The sequence below is a fragment of the Balaenoptera acutorostrata genome, chromosome 16 (genome assembly GCF_949987535.1).
Source record: "Balaenoptera acutorostrata chromosome 16, mBalAcu1.1, whole genome shotgun sequence".
NCBI classification, from domain to species: Eukaryota; Metazoa; Chordata; class Mammalia; order Artiodactyla; family Balaenopteridae; genus Balaenoptera; species Balaenoptera acutorostrata.
The window spans coordinates 50,819,314-50,836,259 of record NC_080079.1 but is presented as its reverse complement, the minus strand read 5'-3'; the positions used below and the strand labels follow the sequence as shown (position 1 = coordinate 50,836,259).

At 56.4% G+C, this 16,946-nt stretch overlaps 1 protein-coding gene across 8 annotated transcripts in view; it reads left to right on the top strand.

Annotated features, from left to right (window-relative positions):
* The window catches only part of LDB3 (LIM domain binding 3), a 60,173-nt gene that overhangs the window by 14,999 nt on the left and 28,228 nt on the right, over positions 1–16,946 (top strand). For 2 of the 8 annotated variants that reach the window (XM_057530734.1, XM_057530737.1), the window contains exons 5-9: positions 1,058–1,080; positions 2,157–2,360; positions 4,406–4,420; positions 6,985–7,154; positions 7,643–7,679. In XM_057530734.1, coding sequence (XP_057386717.1) covers positions 1,058–1,080; positions 2,157–2,360; positions 4,406–4,420; positions 6,985–7,154; positions 7,643–7,679 — 449 coding nt within the window. Of the gene's footprint in view, positions 1–1,057; positions 1,081–2,156; positions 2,361–4,405; positions 4,421–6,984; positions 7,155–7,642; positions 7,680–13,988; positions 14,778–16,946 lie in introns of those variants that run through there. The other 6 variants (XM_057530735.1, XM_057530738.1, XM_057530733.1 and 3 more) reach the window with 4 other exon arrangements.

The window sequence follows — 16,946 nt, the reverse complement described above, 5'->3', positions numbered from 1 at the left end:
GGTGAGGGTCTCCCTGGCTTTGGTCTGGATCCCCAGGGTCCTGGCCAAGGGGTGACCAGGGCCAGGCCAGCTGAGGCCCAGGCTCTCCCAGCCAGAGCCCAGAGTGGTCAGATATGGGAAAGTGGCAGGGTGTGGGGAAAGGGACACCACTTTCTGCACTCTTCTCCCCTCAGGTTTCTGACAAGGGTCTGCCACTGCAAGGAATTTGCATTTAAAGAAACATAATGCAGGCAATGCCTCCCTCAAGGAGATGATACTCCAGGAGGCTGGCTCTCAGATAAGAGTGAGGGTGGGGTCCCTCTTGTAGTGTCCAAGCTGGGCTGCCTTGTCTGGGGGTTTTCCTGCAATAAAGGACCTGCACTTCTCCCAAGCCTCCTCATTCCTCCATCCTGCCTCACTGCCCATCCACAGGGCCTTTAAGGGCAGTTACTGGGAACTGCACAGACCCCTTACTACTGTGCCCCGGGAGGAGTGTCCAGGGCTGCCTGACCCTCCTCTGGGAAAGAGAGCATGTTCCCGGGGCTGTGAGAAACCCCACTGCACACAAACCCCAGCACCACTGCAACTCCTGCTCAGGGAACAGAACTCCTGGAGCCGTCCCCCATTAAACAAGGGTAAGTCCAGAGCTACTGTCCGGCCAGGAGGCACCTGGGGCCTTGGCTGTTCCTGTAGCAGCCATCGCTAGTCCGATCTCCATCTCCAGCTTCCTCGCCGGGGTCTACAGCCAAGGTGTATGTAGGAGATTCATGTACATGGTAAATGAGCACCTATGAAGATGGACAAAAAAACCTTTCTCCCTGGCAAAGCTTCAGGTACTGTGGACGTACACTGCAGCTGGCATCTCTGACCCAAACTGAGAGGCTGTGATCGGGACGCTGAGCTCTTCCCCCTCCTCACTCTGCACTCTCCTCACCCAGTGCCAGTCTGGGCTGCCTCTGCCTCCACAGTGGCCAGTCTGAGGACCATCCCTGGGTCCCTACGCTCAAACCCCCTGGCAGGACCCTCACTCTGATAGCCCTGTTTTCTTTGCTTTTTCTCTCCTCGCCCCCCCCCCCAGGTGGTAGCCAACTCTCCAGCCAAGTTAGTATCAAAGGAAAGCACGTGTGTGTGCTTGCCTGCATATCCCAGCATGCGACCGCATGTCTGGGGGGCTGGGCAGCGTGCGTCTGTGTCAGCAGCATGTGTACATGTATGTGCATGCGTGAATGGGGGTGCATTTGTGTCCCTGAGTGAGCCTGCATGTGTGTGAAGCTGCGAGTATGGAGTGGAGGCAGTGGGGAGGGGCGCTGGGGCTCCGGCAGATGCCCCAGACCATTGTGTTCCCAATTAGCTGCTGCAGCTGCTTAGACCGAAGGCTGGCTCCGGTGGGTGGTGGGTGGAGTGCGTGCTGACGCCGGTTCTGGGCGAGCCTGAAGACATTTCTAGCCTGGCCGGACCACTCAGAAGGGCTGTACCTGACCTTGTCTTTGCCTGGGGAGCACGCTTAACTGTTGAAGGGAAAAGCCTCCATGGGTAGAAGCTGGTGGGCCACCCAGCAAGTTGGACTTGGGCGGGGCCTGAGCAGCTAAGCCCTGCTCCGAGGAAGAAGCACATGCACTGAAGAGTGTGGAGGAGCAGAGCCCCGGGCCACCCAAGATGAGTCCCTTCGTGGAGGAACCAAGCTCAGAATCCCTGTGGGTGCCCAGTGGGGCTGCTTTTTGCCTTTGGGCGTTCTGGACTCCGCTTGGGCTGCCGCTGCCTCTCACGCGTGGCCCAGCTCCTGTCTCTTAATCCCAACCGCCACTCCGCAACCCCTTCCGTTTCTGCTTCCCTGCGGGTGTGGTGAGAGAGCTCTCAATGCCTGGCGCCCCCTGCTGACCCTGGGCGGTAGCTCAGGCTGAGCCGGGGCCTCCAGGGATCTGGGAAAGCGGAGACGGGCAAGAAGAACCTTCCGCAAATGGCTCTGGGGAGGGTGAGAGGATTTTCCCGACCAGACCCAGCCCGCCCACGTCGGTCGGGGGGACTCGGGTAGCCTTCCTGGGATCAGGCTTAGGGAGGTCTCTCTCCACACCCTGCACCACCAGCCCTCACCTTGAGCCGTGTAACACCACCTGTTGCCCCTTCTCTCCTTCCACCTCCCTCCCTCGCTCCCCTGCCCCCATGCTCCCCTCCCCCAGCGCCGACTACCAGGAACGCTTCAACCCCAGCGCCCTGAAGGACTCGGCCCTGTCGACCCACAAGCCCATCGAGGTGAAGGGGCTGGGCGGCAAGGCCACCATCATCCACGCGCAGTACAACACGCCCATCAGCATGTACTCCCAGGACGCCATCATGGACGCCATCGCCGGGCAGGCCCAGGCCCAGGGCAGTGACTTCAGTGGGTAAGCGCCTCCCCTCCTCCACTGGCGCTCGCCGCCTCCGCCGCGTCATCACCGAGGAGGGCACCGGGCCGCTGGGCGCCATCGGAGACTTTGGGCATCGGGACCAGCTGTCCTCCATCATCTTGATCCTCCCAGGGTACAGCCCTTGGAGGAGAGCCAGCCTTCGCCCGGGCCTCCCAGAACGTGATGTTTTCTCTTCAGAATCAATCTCATGGTCAGCTTTAGGAGAAGGGTGGAGAAATGCAGCATGTGCTTTTCACAGCCTCTGCATTTTCCCAGGCTCCATGAGGGGGCTGGTTTAGAAAGAGGCTTCTGGAATCCTGTTAACCGGGGTCACATTCTGGATACCTCAGCTTCTCACAACTAAGCCATTCTTTGGGGGGAAGTTGCTGTGTTCTTCCAATGATGAGGGCAATTCAGATTCATGAGTGGGTTTCTTGTTTGGGAAGGGGCCTCCGGACCAGCCATCCACAGTGCTGTTGGCAGTCAGCCCCGCCACAGAGCCGGGGGTCACCCAGCACTCGCCTCCTCCTGTTTGCCCCAGGGAAGCCCAGCCTCAGGGCAGTGGGACTTAGGACATCCTTGGTTCCTGACTTTGCTTGTTAGCAATGGTTGAAGAACTTGAGGGCTGAGTAGGGAAAGAGTTGGCTGAAAATCATTTGTGGATGAAACTGGTAATAGTACAAACATTAATGTGGACCTCTCTCCCTCTTTCAGAATTTCTTTCTGTCTCTGTTTCTCTTAGTCTCTGTTTCTTCTCTGTATCTCTTTCTTTCTGTGTATGTCTCTCTTTCTGTCTCTATCTCTCTGTCTCTTTTTCTGTTTCTGTCTGTGTGTCCCTTTCACACACACACACACACACACACACACACACACACACACACACACACAGAGTCTCTTACTGTATTCTACTTGGAAATACTGTTAGTATTGACTTTCAGAACTGATTATCTCTGTGGTAACGTCTTATCCCTGAGTCAGGATCTCCAGCAACTCAAGGCAAGAAATCTTAAAATGATGGTTGTCCTTTTTTCCGAAACTAGGAAAAACAGATATTGTAAGAGGGATAGAGGCGTTAAAAAGTCCCGGAGAACTCCTATAGCGTTTGGCCTTTGTAGAGCCCAACCCACGTGGCCATGACGAGTGTGCAGGTTATAAAGTGCAGGCTCCAGAGGCCAAAGGATGGAACGTGGTGTGGACTTCCTGGCGCTCCTGGTCAAACGGAGCCTGGCCCTCTCAGGCGCGCAGTACTTCCTTCGGGCCACCAGGGGGTGGATGGTTGCTTGCCCTGGAGCCGTGAGTCAAACCCTCCAGGCTCAGGTCTGCAGTTCTTTGCGGAATTCTCTGGGCAGGGTTGACTTACTTAATCCCATCGTTCAAAGCAGAAAATATGACCATGCAAGTTTAAAAACACAACTGTTGCTCATGTGTACCCAGGAAGACAAGGCTGCCCGATTAAGCCAAAGAGTTAACGGGGATTTCCTGTTAACATTTGTTTGCCACGTGTGTCCTTGGTGTGCTCTTAAAAGTGGTAACATTGGCCAAAGGGAAGCACAATGGAAGATAATGGAAGAACTGCTGTTCACTAACTTTATGTTTTCTGTACCTTGGGAAAAGACTACAAGTCATTTGGTTTTACCTCTAGGTCGCCCATGATATATTTTTTTAACATGATGCACTGTTGATCTAATCTAGGCTTCTCCTTCCTATCACCTTCCCTCCCATCCTTTTCCCCTCCCTTGCGTGCCTGGGAAGCAACATTCTTCCTTTTTCTTCTAACTCAGCCCTGCTGGGTTGATGCTGCCGTGGTGCCAGTGGGTAAAAGCTGCCCTTGTCTGCCATGAGGTGTTCCGTTTCTGCTGTTAATTTCCATGATTCCTTCCTCACTGACAGTTTTCTTTTTGTTTCTCTCTCTCTTCCTCTTTTATCCACCCCACGCCCCCATAACTCATTTCTGATCCTAACCCTGCTCCCTTGTGTATGCGCCTCCCCCGCCCTCCCATGATGGACATGCACTCACTGCTGGGTTTTCCTCTGCTTGGCAGGGCGTCACCGCTGGCGTAAGTAGACCCCACAGTATCTGTTCCGTCGTCCGTCTGTCTGGTTGCGGGATGGTGTGTGGGTTTGGTGGGATGTGCCTGAGGACGGTGGTTCTGTCCACGTTCTTCCTCACACCCACCTCACAGGTAAATGACATGCCCCGCGGCCTCTACAGGCAAGTGCTTGTCTTTTGGGGTTTTCCCCAAATAATGTCATTTGGTTTTCCCCAAATAATGACATTTCTATGTCACTGTGGACATAGAAATCAGAGTAATGACACCACACTGGCTGGGGGTGTATCCCGTGTTCTCCTTGCTGTGCTTTGCGGGGGCTTCCCCCAGCCTTTCTTGTCTACACTAGGACAGCGTAGATCTTAATGTCAGAATCCACATGGGGCCATTATTCGGGGAGAGGATGATAAGGGGGTCTGTTGGAGGCCATTCCCCAGAATCCTCATGGAAGATGGATCTGGAGAAGCCAGCACCTGCCAGGACCACCCATAAGAGGCGAAAGATGAGTCAGGCTTGGGGGCAGTGTACAGTGGAGTAAATGCCCACCGGTGACCTTGATGTTGCGGGGACCATGGAGTGTTTTTGTTGGCAAGAAGTTCATGCTGGAGTGGCTCCAGAGAGTGGCCTTGGACCCAGGGTCCCAGAACTGGAGGGCCTGTTCTATCCCCTCTCTGTATATATTCTTCCTGAGCCCCAGATTCTCAAAAGGCACAGCAGTTCCATCGTCTGGTTCCCAGTGTCTGTTGCAGCAGCACCGCAAGTCCCTGGTCTTTGCACAGCATTGTGGGAAGGGAAGCCGACAGTGTGACTCCCAAGGGACTCACTCCTGGGGTTCACTTTCTTGAGCCCTTGGAGCTGTGGAAGGAACAGGGAGCACCTCAAGGGCATGTTCCAGGGAAATGGCAGCCAGTGCCTTCCATCTGTTTCAGGACCCCTTGAGACTCCTCCCTATGCCAGAAATGACCTCTCCAGCGAGATCCCAGCTTCTCCTCCACTCCCTGGTCTTCCCTATCTGATCCCAACCACAGGCTGACAGACCTGTAGCTTTCCAGGCCAGGGCAAAGCCTTCAGAAAAGTAGGGGTGGCTCCACCCAACCTTGGTCAGTCACCTTCCATCACCTTTCTCCACCTCTGCTCTCATAGCGCACCCTGAGCTGACTTAGGGGACCAATCCTGGGAGACTAGGCCAATTCTTCCGTCCAGCTTCTTGCAGAGAGGGTAGAAGACAGGAGCACTGGGGAGGTCCCCTCTCCAGCTAGCCAGCCCTCAGGGGAGCAAGGGCAGGTACAGGCAGTCATAGCAGCAGGCAGGGCGAAGCTGGACAGGGGGAGCGTCTGCGCTGGGCCATGTCTCCAGATGTGGAGCATCTGGGGTGTGCAAGTCCCCAGTGGGCAGAAGTGGCCTTCCTGAGCCCTGTCACTGCAGAGGGTCTGATGGAAAGGACGCTGAGCTGGGAGCTGGGGAGCCTGGGTTCTAACTCAGTGGGTCCCCTACATGATGTAACCTGGAGCTAGTCGGCTAGCCTCTCTGGACCTCAGTTTTGGCATGTGTAAGAGGAGATGGCTGGGCCACCGGTCCGCAGGCTGGGGAGACAGGCTGTTATTGCTGTGAGCTTCTCCTGAGCCCACCCTGACTCCTGAGAGGGCGGGCTGGGCAGCCTAGATTACCCAGCCCTCTCTGGTTGGAATGAGTGGTCATCCATAAAGCTTTTAATGTATCTTGCCCTGCAATCTGATCTGGGCTGAGAGACCCTGGACTCAAGGGGCTCTGGGGTCCCTTCTGATTCTGATCTAGGATTTGTTCATTCAACTACGTTTTGAGCAGCTACCATGTGCCAGACCTTAGGAGTCTAAGGGAAGGTCACCAGGTCCCCCTCAAAAAGCTGTGCTGCCCTGGGGCAGAGGACTAGTGACCCTCCCTGCAGCTCTACGCCCAGTTCCCTCGGGCGAGAAACTGTGCTATCCGTGGGTGATGCCAGGCTTTAGGGGCCTGATTGCCTTGTTCCTCCAACCACCTCCTCGCCGAGCTTCCCTGTCTTTGCAGAGTGGGAGCCCACAGTCCTCCTCCAGGGCAGTCACGACATTGGTGGCTCCCTGTTTGGATCCCAAGCTTTGAGGAGGCCAAGGGACTGACCGTGAGGAAGCCTTTGAGTCCCCCAAATGGCCTGTCCTCACCCAGCCCCAAACTCAGGACCTGCTCAGGGAGATTGAAATTACTTCCAGAAGACCTCTTCTGCCTCTTCTTTCCTTAAAGGAGATACAGCTCCTTGGGGGGCGGGGGGTGGGGGTGTCTTCAGGCCTGTGTCAGGAGTTAGCCTGGGGGTGGGGGGGTGGGTACTGGCAGGAGGGTCTGAGCCTCCTGACCCTCCGTGAGCGGAATTCACTGTCTCGCTGTGACCACCCTGAGCACTGAGGACCCAGGTCAAGCCCTTGTTGCAGGCTCTCAGAAGGGCATGGTGGATCCAGACAAGTAGGGGTTACCCACATGCATGCGGGGTGCGCCAGGGGGAGGCACAGAGGTTGGGGGCAGGGTTCCAGCCCTGCCCTTGCCCATGGCCTCTCTCTGCATTGCAGGAGCCTTCCTGTCAAAGACCTCACCGTAGACAGCACCTCTCCCGTGTATCAGGCTGTGATTAAGAACCAGAACAAGCCGGAAGACGAGGCTGACGACTGGGCCCGCCGCTCCTCCAGCCTGCAGTCTCGCTCCTTCCGCATCCTGGCCCAGATGACCGGGACAGAATATAGTAAGGGAGGGCTGTGGGGTGGCAGGAAGGGGCGACGATGAAGGGCCAGCGAGGGTCCTGGGCCCTACTCCACAATCCCACGGAAGCCGGGGAGTCGAGCCCCCCACCCTTGAAGATGAGCTGGCCTCGATAGATAGTTAGCAGCCTGCTGCGCCCCTTCTGCTCCCCTGGGGCAGGCACAGTGACATCAGCCTGCTCCCGGACTCCACCGGTGGGCAGCGGACTGGCTGTGGTGCTTTCCCGGATTGGGATGAGAGGACTTTGCAGGCCACGCCTCTGGCTACTCCCTCCCACCTGCGCCTCTTCCTCTCATGCCCCCTTTCTCCCCCTGCCCTGTGCCCAGCACACAACCTTTTCTTTCCAGAGGTCACAGGTAGGGAGCAATAACTGTCCCATCATGGGTGGGGACTCCCTGCCCACCGAGCTCTAGTAGCTTTTCTTCCTGATGTTCCCTGTGATTCCTCCTGACCTGCAACTTCTACCCACAGTGCAAGACCCTGATGAAGAAGCTTTGCGAAGGTCAAGGTAAGTGCCTGGACTCAGGCTCTGTGGCCTTGCCCGTTCTAATCCCATCCCTCCCAGGGCAGCCCCTAGGTCAAACGACTCATGGAAGGAACGTCTCAAGTTAATGCATTTGGAAATTCCCAACCCCTGAAGGGCTCCGGCAGATGCTGGCTTGGGGCGTGCATCCCGGGTCAGTGAGGTGGGTGCCTAGAGCTGAGTCTCTATCCCCTGGGCCCGGGCTGCACGAACGAGGACTCTGGGCTCTCCCGGCTCTGTCCCTGGGCAGCGGGCAGGGCTGCTTTGGCCTTTGCTGGGCTGTTGAGAATGAGGGCATCTCTCCCTGTGAGGCACCGGGCCGGCTGCCTGGCCTGCCCACTCATCTCAGGGCCTGTCCCCTGTGAGTCTGAAGGGTAGGCACTGGGAAGCAGGCACGTGGAGGGCCGTGCTGGGCGGGGGCGACTGACCCTTGGACTCACCTGTCCAGACCCATGTTGAGGTATCAGTTCCACAAATTGCTCAAAGCACTACAGCTGCTGCAAGGAAGCAAAGCCCTGGGTATGAGGAGTGGCTTGTGCAGGGCTAGGTGTCTCTGAGTATGGTCTCCCCGATGGTGGCAGGCCTAAGGCCCCAGCCACTGGCCTGACACCTTTGGCCTGTCAGGTGCTCATGGCCCTGTGCATGAGGGGGGCACACTGCCCTGGAACCCATTGGAACCCACTAGGGCCTTCCATGGGGAGGCATGAGGCCCAGTGTGATTGTGCTTACACTTCTGGAAGCAAATATGTCATCTGCATGTCCTTCCTGGGAGAGTCTGCCTTGGGCCAGCACATCCTGTGGTGGCCTCCGTGTGAGAGGCTGGGGCCCAGAGGTGCCTTTCCACCCTGGGCCAAGCTTTCTGTTCTTGCTAACCAGTGTGTAGTGGCCACAGGACTGTGTGGAGAGTGGGACTCTGGGATCAGCTTGAGTTGATGTGGATTTTCTTTTCGAACCTCTATTTCTGACAACTGAAGTTGCTCCCACTCTTTGGCTGGGGCATCCAATCCTGAAGTGTGGTCCTCCCTGGCCTGCTAACAGTGGCATGCGGTTCCAGTGGTGGTTCTTAACCTGTCGGTGCCTGCAGTGTGTCTGTAAAAAGCCTGAAATGAGATGGTGATTTAGTGCAAAGGGTAGTATGGAGCTATTTGAAGCGTGACTAAGCTGTCAGCTCTCCCCATCCTGTGCTCCTCTGCTCCTGCACCATTTCTGTGTTTGTCTCACCTCCTCTTCGGAGCCACTCACAGAGATGCTCCAGTGGGCAATGTGGTCTTTACTGAAGATTTGATGGAGGGGCTTTACAGCACATACCCCATAGCAAACCGCTTAAAAATCTCCAGGTCCCTTCCATCAGGAAGCCAGCAGGGGCCTGCACTTTTTTTCCAGCCGCCGTCACCCCGTCTCAGTCCTTCTGGTTACTTTATGTTTCTCCCGCCAGTCACTCTAAGTTCGCATCTCAGTAACCAGACACTGTTTAGAAGGTGGAAGGGTACTGGTGGAGGTAGATTACAGGGAACCGTTGTCTTTCATATTTTCCCTGGAACATTTGCAGGCTCTGTGAAGTTATTGAGTGAGAACACAGAAGGCAGTATCAAGGGTGGTCTGCAGGCCTTGGCGTTGGCCTTCCCCTTCCCTCCTTTCAGAAGCATCTCTTGGGGCTTGTTCGGCCTGGTCCTGTAGGCCCTTTCCCCCTGGGGCCTAACTGCCCACTAGCTCCATTCAGATCCCAGCAGAAGGCAGGGGGTCTTGAGAACTCTGCTGCAGGTCTTGGAGTCTCTCCCCCAGCCCCTGCAGGGTTTTGCTGGAGGGAAAGCTGGAAAGGGGGGGCCAAGAAGAAACTCTAGCCTGCTCCCTCCCTCTGTTCAGGCCCCCATCCTGAGAAAGCAGCTCCCCCCGCCAAGGCCCTGTGCCACTGTCAGCCTCTCCCTCTGGGGTCTCTGGCCCTGCAGTGTAGGCTCTGAGGCAACCAGCAAGCCTTCTGCCCAGGACTGGAGGGGCCTAAGCCTGCTGCCCTTCTCCTTTTTTCTGACTTTAATTTCTGGAAGGTTGTCTTCATGGCCTCCCCTAAAATGCCCATTCTGTCCATGGCCACAGGAGGAAGGTAGGTGTTTTTATTTCCCTGAATCCCAAGCAGCCTGTGGCCCAGAGGTGAGAGGTGGGGGGTCCAATGGGTACAGTGGTTCAGTTCTGTTTGTGATTAATGCCCGAAGTAGCGACTGGCCACTGGTCACGGGTGGGGTCACAGACTCATCCGAGTGGCCATCTGAGCAGAAGGGAACACACTTACCCCCGCCCTGGGTCCAGGCTGGTTAGGGATCTTGCTCCCTGGGGATCTGAGCCCCACTGGTATCCGTCCCCCGTCCCAAGTTGGAATCTGCACCCCCAGATCCATCTTGTTGGCTGAGGGCAGACATGGCCTCTGCCCTTCCCCCTCCCAGTTTAGCCTGACTCGCAGTGGGGAATCTGAGGATCTCTCACGAAGGCTGCACCTCCCCAGAGAGGCTTCACTGCACCCCGCTTCCAGGTAGCTCACTCCGGCACGGCCCGAGTTTGCCAAACGCAGGGCCCAGCAACCTGGGCATTGTGGCAGCCTATACAGGCTTGTATGTCTGCTGGGGCGCTTTTTCCTTCCTGTTGCTGTGTGCTGGGAAAGCTGGCAGGGATGCCAGGTGTTCTGTACCAGGAAGGACACTGGTGGCCTCGAGGGCAGTAATAATCTGCATGTTAGAGGACCCTGCAAACTTGCCCCTCACCTGTCACTGCTCCACCTCCGAGGCCTGCCCCCGCAGAGTCCCAGAGCAGCTCAGAGCCCTGCCCTGCCCTGCCCTCCCCTCCTCTCCTCTCAGGCCCTCCCTCCCCTCCTCTCCTCTCAGGCCCTGGCTGCTGGCACTGTGACGCTGTCTCTGTATCTGGTGGCAAGTAGCTTCCCTCCGAGGCTCTAGTGCCCACCTGCTGGCCTAATCTCCAGCGACTCTATCTTTACAAGGGAGGCAGGGGAGGCCCTGAACAGCCCAGGCATCAGCTGCAGACTTGGCTCACCTCCCAGGAAAGACCCAGCACCTTAGCAAACTGTCCAGGTAGGCTTAAACACCAGCCTACTGCCAGGTTCAACATGGGTACAGGTGGCTCCCAGCCTTCATCTGAAGTAGCAGAGCCCCATCCAAAGCTGAGCTTCTAATCTCAGAGAGGTCCCCACGGCTTCTGTCTGACTTCCGGAAGGCGTTCAGGGCCCAGATGGCTTAGAGGTTGGGTCCACGTTGGGCAGCCCTGACAAGGGTGGGAATACAGGCAAGCCTAGCTTCATCCTAGGGAGGGCTTGAATCTGCAAGGCATCTGGATCCCACTGCTTGGGCATAACCATCCTGGAGGGCCCCGGTGTGTAACTCAGGCATCTCCTGGCCCCCACCTTGTGGTGCCGCTGTCTACACGTTCAGTCTCTGTGTTTACGTAATGCTCACCTCAGTAAAGAACTCCGCATCTCTTCCTGGTCCCCAAGCATTAAGGAAAATGTTGATTTTAGTGACCAGTTCCCAGAGGAGTTGAAGGTGAGGGTTTCGTTGTACAACAGTGCATCCGCAAACAATGTAAAAACCCTCCGAAGTCCCTTCTCCAACGTGCAACCGTCCTAGGTTCTGTTTCCTCTCCACCCCACCCCCACTTCCAACAGAGCACCAGGACTCACTGGTTTCCCCCTCCTCCCCCTGCAGCCTCCCTGGGCATGTCAGTGTCCTCCTTCTTCCCTGTGCACACTCAGCTCTGTCCCGACTCACAGGCAGACTCTCCTGGTGCTGGCGCAGCTCAGGGTGGTAGTGAGAGTTTCGTGGATTTTTAGTCTTTGGTGTTCTGCCAGCCTAGCAAGTTCAAAATTCACAACTGGAGAGACCAGGACACCCCTGGGTGTCACCTGAGCAGCCCTCATTTGTGTCCTGGGACCTCCCTCCCTTTCTCTTTCACCCACTCTCCAATCTCTTCCCGTCTCTTCTCTTCCTCCCTCTTCTTGCTCCTCTCTTTGGCTAGCTGTGAATTTCCCAACAGCTCCAAGCAGAGCAGACTCACTACCCCCGCCGATTCTCCAGGACTGTTCCTGACCCTGTCACTGAGCACTGATGACAAAGGCTTGGGCCTGGCTGGGCAAACTGGCTGCGTCTGTGTCCTGGGTGATCTCTATGGGCTGGTCCATTGTTGCCGCCTGTGGTGCTGTCTGCAGGGGTATGCGGGCTCCGCCGCAGGGCCTGGGCTTCTGCCGTCATTGCCACTTCTCCCCACCCTAGGAGAGGCAGTAGCAGGGGATGCCTGGCACTTAGATCGTGGTTCTGCCTCTGAGTTTCCGTGTGGCTTTAGGCTATTCATGTGGTGTGTTTGGGCTTTGGCTTCTTCTTGGCATTAGGAAAGTTTGGACCAGTGGTTTTCAAATATGTTAGCAGGGGGCCCCTCTTGTCAAACAGAATCTTACTCAGAGACCCATATGCAGGACTTAAGGTGTAGGGGAGAGTCTGTCAGGTAATACAGATGTGGGAAGGTGGCCAGGTGTACATGTGGGGACACAGGATTGTTACCATACAGAAATGTAAGACCAGCATTGCCCCATCCTCTGACTTTTAAAGACCTAAAGCCGATCTTCCTGATTTTTATATGCTGGCAATTCATTTGTTAAACTGTTCATCTTGAGACAATTGCAGATTGGCATGTAGCTATAAGAAATAATACAGAGAGATCCTATGTAGCCTTTACCTCCAATGGTAGCGTCTTGCAAAACGATAGTACAATATATCCCTACCAGGGTGTTGACACTGATACAGTCGAATGCAGAATACTTCCATCACCCCGGGATCCCCCCATGTTGCCCTTTCATACCACACCCACCTCCCTACTGCGCACGCCCTGTCCTTAACCCACAGCAACCACTAACCTGTTATCCGTTCTCTGTTTCTATAATTTTGTCATTTCAAGGATGTTATGCAAATGGAATCATACAGCCTGGGGGGCTTTTTCAGTCCGCCTAATTCTCTGGGGGTTCATCCAAGTTTTGGAGTGTACCAATGGTTCATTCATGTCTTTTTAGTAGTATTCCATCATCTGGATATAGCAATTAATTTTTTTAAAATTTTTATTTATTTATTTATTTATTTATAGCTGTGTTGGGTCTTCGTTTCTGTGCGAGGGCTTTCTCTAGTTGCGGCAAGTGGGGGCCACTCTTCATCGCGGTGCGCGGGCCTCTCACCATCGCGGCCTCTCTTGTTGCGGAGCACAGGCTCCAGATGCGCAGGCTCAGTAATTGTGGCTCACGGGCCCAGTTGCTCTGCGGCATGTGGGATCTTCCCAGACCAGGGCTCGAACCCGTGTCCCCTGCACCGGCAGGCAGACTCTCAACCACTGCGCCACCAGGGAAGCCCGCAATTAATTTTTAAAATGAGTTTTCAACACTGTTCAGGTTAAACACACTGCGTTTGTGGCTACATGTGGCCCCTGGGCCACCAATTTGCACCTCTGTTCTGGAGGATGTTAGAGGCCCCTCTGGCCTGGAGGATCTAGGATTCTGGCATCTGCGGCCCTGGACTTTCCCAGGCACACTCTCTCCTCCATTTCTACATTTCTGGCCGTTCCTTACCGGCTTTGTCCTATGCCCTCGGCTGAGCAGGCTGTGGGCTGAGCCCCAGAGGCCCTGCTGGCGGGAAGTCCTGGCCCTCATTATGTGTGCCAGCGGCCTTGTGAGTATGCGTTTGCACGTGTGTGCCTGGCTATGCTCAGGCCTAGGTGGGCGGGGCAGTCAGTGGTGTTTGAAGGCTTCTCTCTGGGGACAGAAAAGGGTTGGGAGAGACGGGCAGCACAGGGAGATGGCAGGTCTGCTCACCAAGCCTCATCACGGGGACAGGCGTTCTTCCTTCTTGATGCCCAGCTAGGGGACAGAGACCATGCAAGGCTCACCTGCCTATGGGGTTCAGTCCTGAGAGACAGCCAAAGCAGCCCTGCCCAGCCCTAACCACGTGGGCCAGGGAGAACCCAGAGACCCTCCCCATTTGCCCAGCCTGCCCTCAGGCTCTTTAGCCAGGCCCCTTCTCCATGGCTCACTCAAGTTGGGAACATCAGTCCCTCCATCCTGGTCCTTGCGACTCTGCCTGACCCCCTGGAAAGTACCCCCTGGGTGGCAAAGCCTCTCCAAGCTGAATCCCTTCCTCCCTCCCATGCCCTCTGCCCCAGCTCTCAGACAGGGTGATGGCGGACACACCCCCTAACCCCTTTCTTTCTTCCTTTCTCTCTTTCTGTCTCTGTCTCTCTGTTTCTCTCTCTGTGCCACAGGGAAAGGTTTGAAACGGAACGTAACAGCCCACGTTTTGCCAAATTGCGCAACTGGCACCATGGCCTTTCGGCCCAAATCCTTAATGTTAAAAGCTAAAAAGCTGTCTGGAGCCCCCTCACCCCTCTCAGGCTGGACCCCCTCCCTCCTTCCCCCTACACAGATCTGGCATGTGAGCCACACGGTGATGCTTGAGAATGTATAGCTGTGCTGGGGGGCACCTTCGCTAGTCACCTGCAGCAGTTGTGCTCTCTGCCCACCCTAGAGCTGATGGCCGAGGCCCAGCCCCACGCAGCACTGCATCCACTCTACCCCCACCCTTCAGTGCAACCCTCACGGCCCCCCAGATAGCCCAAGCCTCTGCTCCCCTGTACAGGACCTTCCTGTAGATCAGAGAGAATGTGATGGGGTTTGCTGGCAGAACACCCCAGAACCAAGGGAAACAGAATGTGTCACTGGTCCATTTCCCACCAACCTCAGCTCCTGGGAGAGGCAGCCTGGCCTAGTGCCATCCTGGAACAAGCTGCCCATAGATCAGGGTCCTGAGAAGAGGCCAATTCCCCGGCCCCCCTCACTCCCTTGTGCCCTCTGGAGCCCAGGCAGCCCAGGACAGGGCTCCCTGTAGAGGAGGAGGAGGCCCCAGGGTGGATGAGGCAGAGGCCCTTCCTGGCCGTGGTGAGATTGGAGCAAGTGTTCTCCTCTCTGTGCTGTGTGTGCTGGCTCCCTAGTTCTCTCTCCTGTACATATAAGCATGCTCATTCTGAAATAAAGAGGATTTGAAATGAACCAAACCAGCCCCAGTCCTGCTGTGCCTGTGTGCATGTCACCAAAGGGGGCAGGTCTGAGACGGGCAGAGGATAAGTACCTACAGAAGAGGTGCAGGGGCAGTGCCCGCCGGGGCTGGGACCTGGTGAGCTCTGCCCACCACTGTTTTCCTGCCCCTAGGGCCCTGCCCAGGGCTGCAGGGCGCAGGCAGAGAGGACGGCAGGTGAGAATCTGTTCTGCGGGCTGGTGGGCAGCCTTAGCCTCCTTCGGGATAGCGTGTGTGTGGACAGAGGAACGGGGTCTGAATGCCCCCGCCTCTCCTCCCATACCCAGCCACAGCCAGCAGGCCGAGCCATCCCTCCCTCCCCATCAGAAAGCGTGCCACAAGCCCCTGTCCCAGGAAGGCACTGCTCATGCTCAGCCCTGGTCCAGGAGGGAGACACACCTGAACTAAGGAGCGGCTCACAGGGGAAATGCTGGGGGTCCCCCGTGGGCTAGGCCCCGGCTCAGGGGAGAGGAGCTGGAAAGTATGCCTGGTGGAGTCTTGCTCAGGTGGCAGGAAGGAGGGGAAGGCCCTTGCTCCTGGCCTCCACACACCTATGGCCTTGTCCTGGTCCTGAGCATTTGGGAAGGGCCGGGCTGGCAGGCTCATGTCCTCCCCATCCACCTGTCTACCCATCAGCCTCACCCCTGACTGGGGGAACCACAAGCTGAGAACATGAGATTGTCGGCACTTGGCAAATAATGACAGGTGCTGAGGCCCACCCCTCAGGGCTCCCTCACCACCCCTGGGGCTGGACTGGGCCAGAGCCTCGTGCCCACCCCCACTGCCTGGGCACAGACTCTCTTTCTCACCCTGGCGACCTTGGCAATCCCGTCTAGAAGAGCTGGCCAGGGAGACTGTTCTGTCCTGCCTACCACCTTGAGATGCTCCCCTAAGCCCCCCACCAACCTGTTCCACCTTGGCCTCCCGTCTCTTCCTGCCTCTAGCAGTTTGACTGCAGGGCCAAGGCGAAGACCAGGCGAGGCAGGCTGGCTAGGGGATCAACTGGGGAGGTGGGGGTGTGTGCTTCTGCCTGTATCTAGGCATCCTGGAGCACACTCATATTTAGCTGACCTTTCATTGAGGACTTCCAAGGCCAAGGGTAGGTTGGGGCTTAGGGGCTGCCAGACAGAGAGAGGTCCCAGGTAGTGGGTGTCCTAAGGCTGGCAGAGGACCTGAGCCAATCCATCAGAGCTGGTGGCCTCCCCATCCCCTGTCCCCATCCCCCCGGCCTGTCGGAGCCCTCTTGGATCCACCTGATTGAAGCCCTGGAAGGCTCTTGTTTGCTTTCCAGTCTGCCTGGTGCCTCCCCAGTGACCCCAGGCCGCTGCATGCAGCACCTTGGGTGGCCCCAGGCCAGGGGTCTGTGTAAAGCCCTCTGGAGTAAATGGGAGAGATGTCCTCATTCAGCATTCCGTGTCCATGGGCATTAGTCAAGGCACTGTGCCTAGCTGCTGTAGGTGCAGAAGGAATCAGAAAGAGCTGATGTGATTGTGGCTGACCATAATGCAAGGCTGATCATGTGAGGTCCAGAGACAGAGAGCGCTCCTCCGACTGGAGGATCAGGGAAGGCTTCCTGGAAGAAGGGGTCTGTGTGTTTGATCTTCGGGAACAGTTAGGTGTGGGGCATGTGCAGTTATGGAAGGCTGCACAGGTACTCTAAGCAGACAGAGCAGAGGTGCTGGGTCAGTGTCCCAGAACCCTGACTTAATCATTTTGGCTGGAATGGAGGGCGTGCAGAGGATGTTATGGTTAGTAGTGGTCTGGAGCTGAAATGCCAGGCTCTGGATTTTGACTGTATTCTGACACAATGTGGAACTAGTGAAAGCTGCAGGGCACCAGTCACACTACAGCCTGTGGGGATCATTGTGGACCGCACAGTTCTTGAGGGGTGTCATCACCTAGACTACAGTGTCAGTGTGGCCCCTGGAGTCATGCAGTGCAACAGCCCTGCTGCAAAGTGACATGGTCAGGGCTGCCCTGAGCAATAGTCATCAGGCTGCAAGGTGGAATGCTAGATAGGCGGGTGGCAGCATGAACAATTTCAACACCAACCACTTGACTGGCATTCTATCATCATCCAATCAACAGAGATGTTCATATTCCATTCTCCATCATCACCCCAGTTATGGCAAACAGCACCCAGAACCAT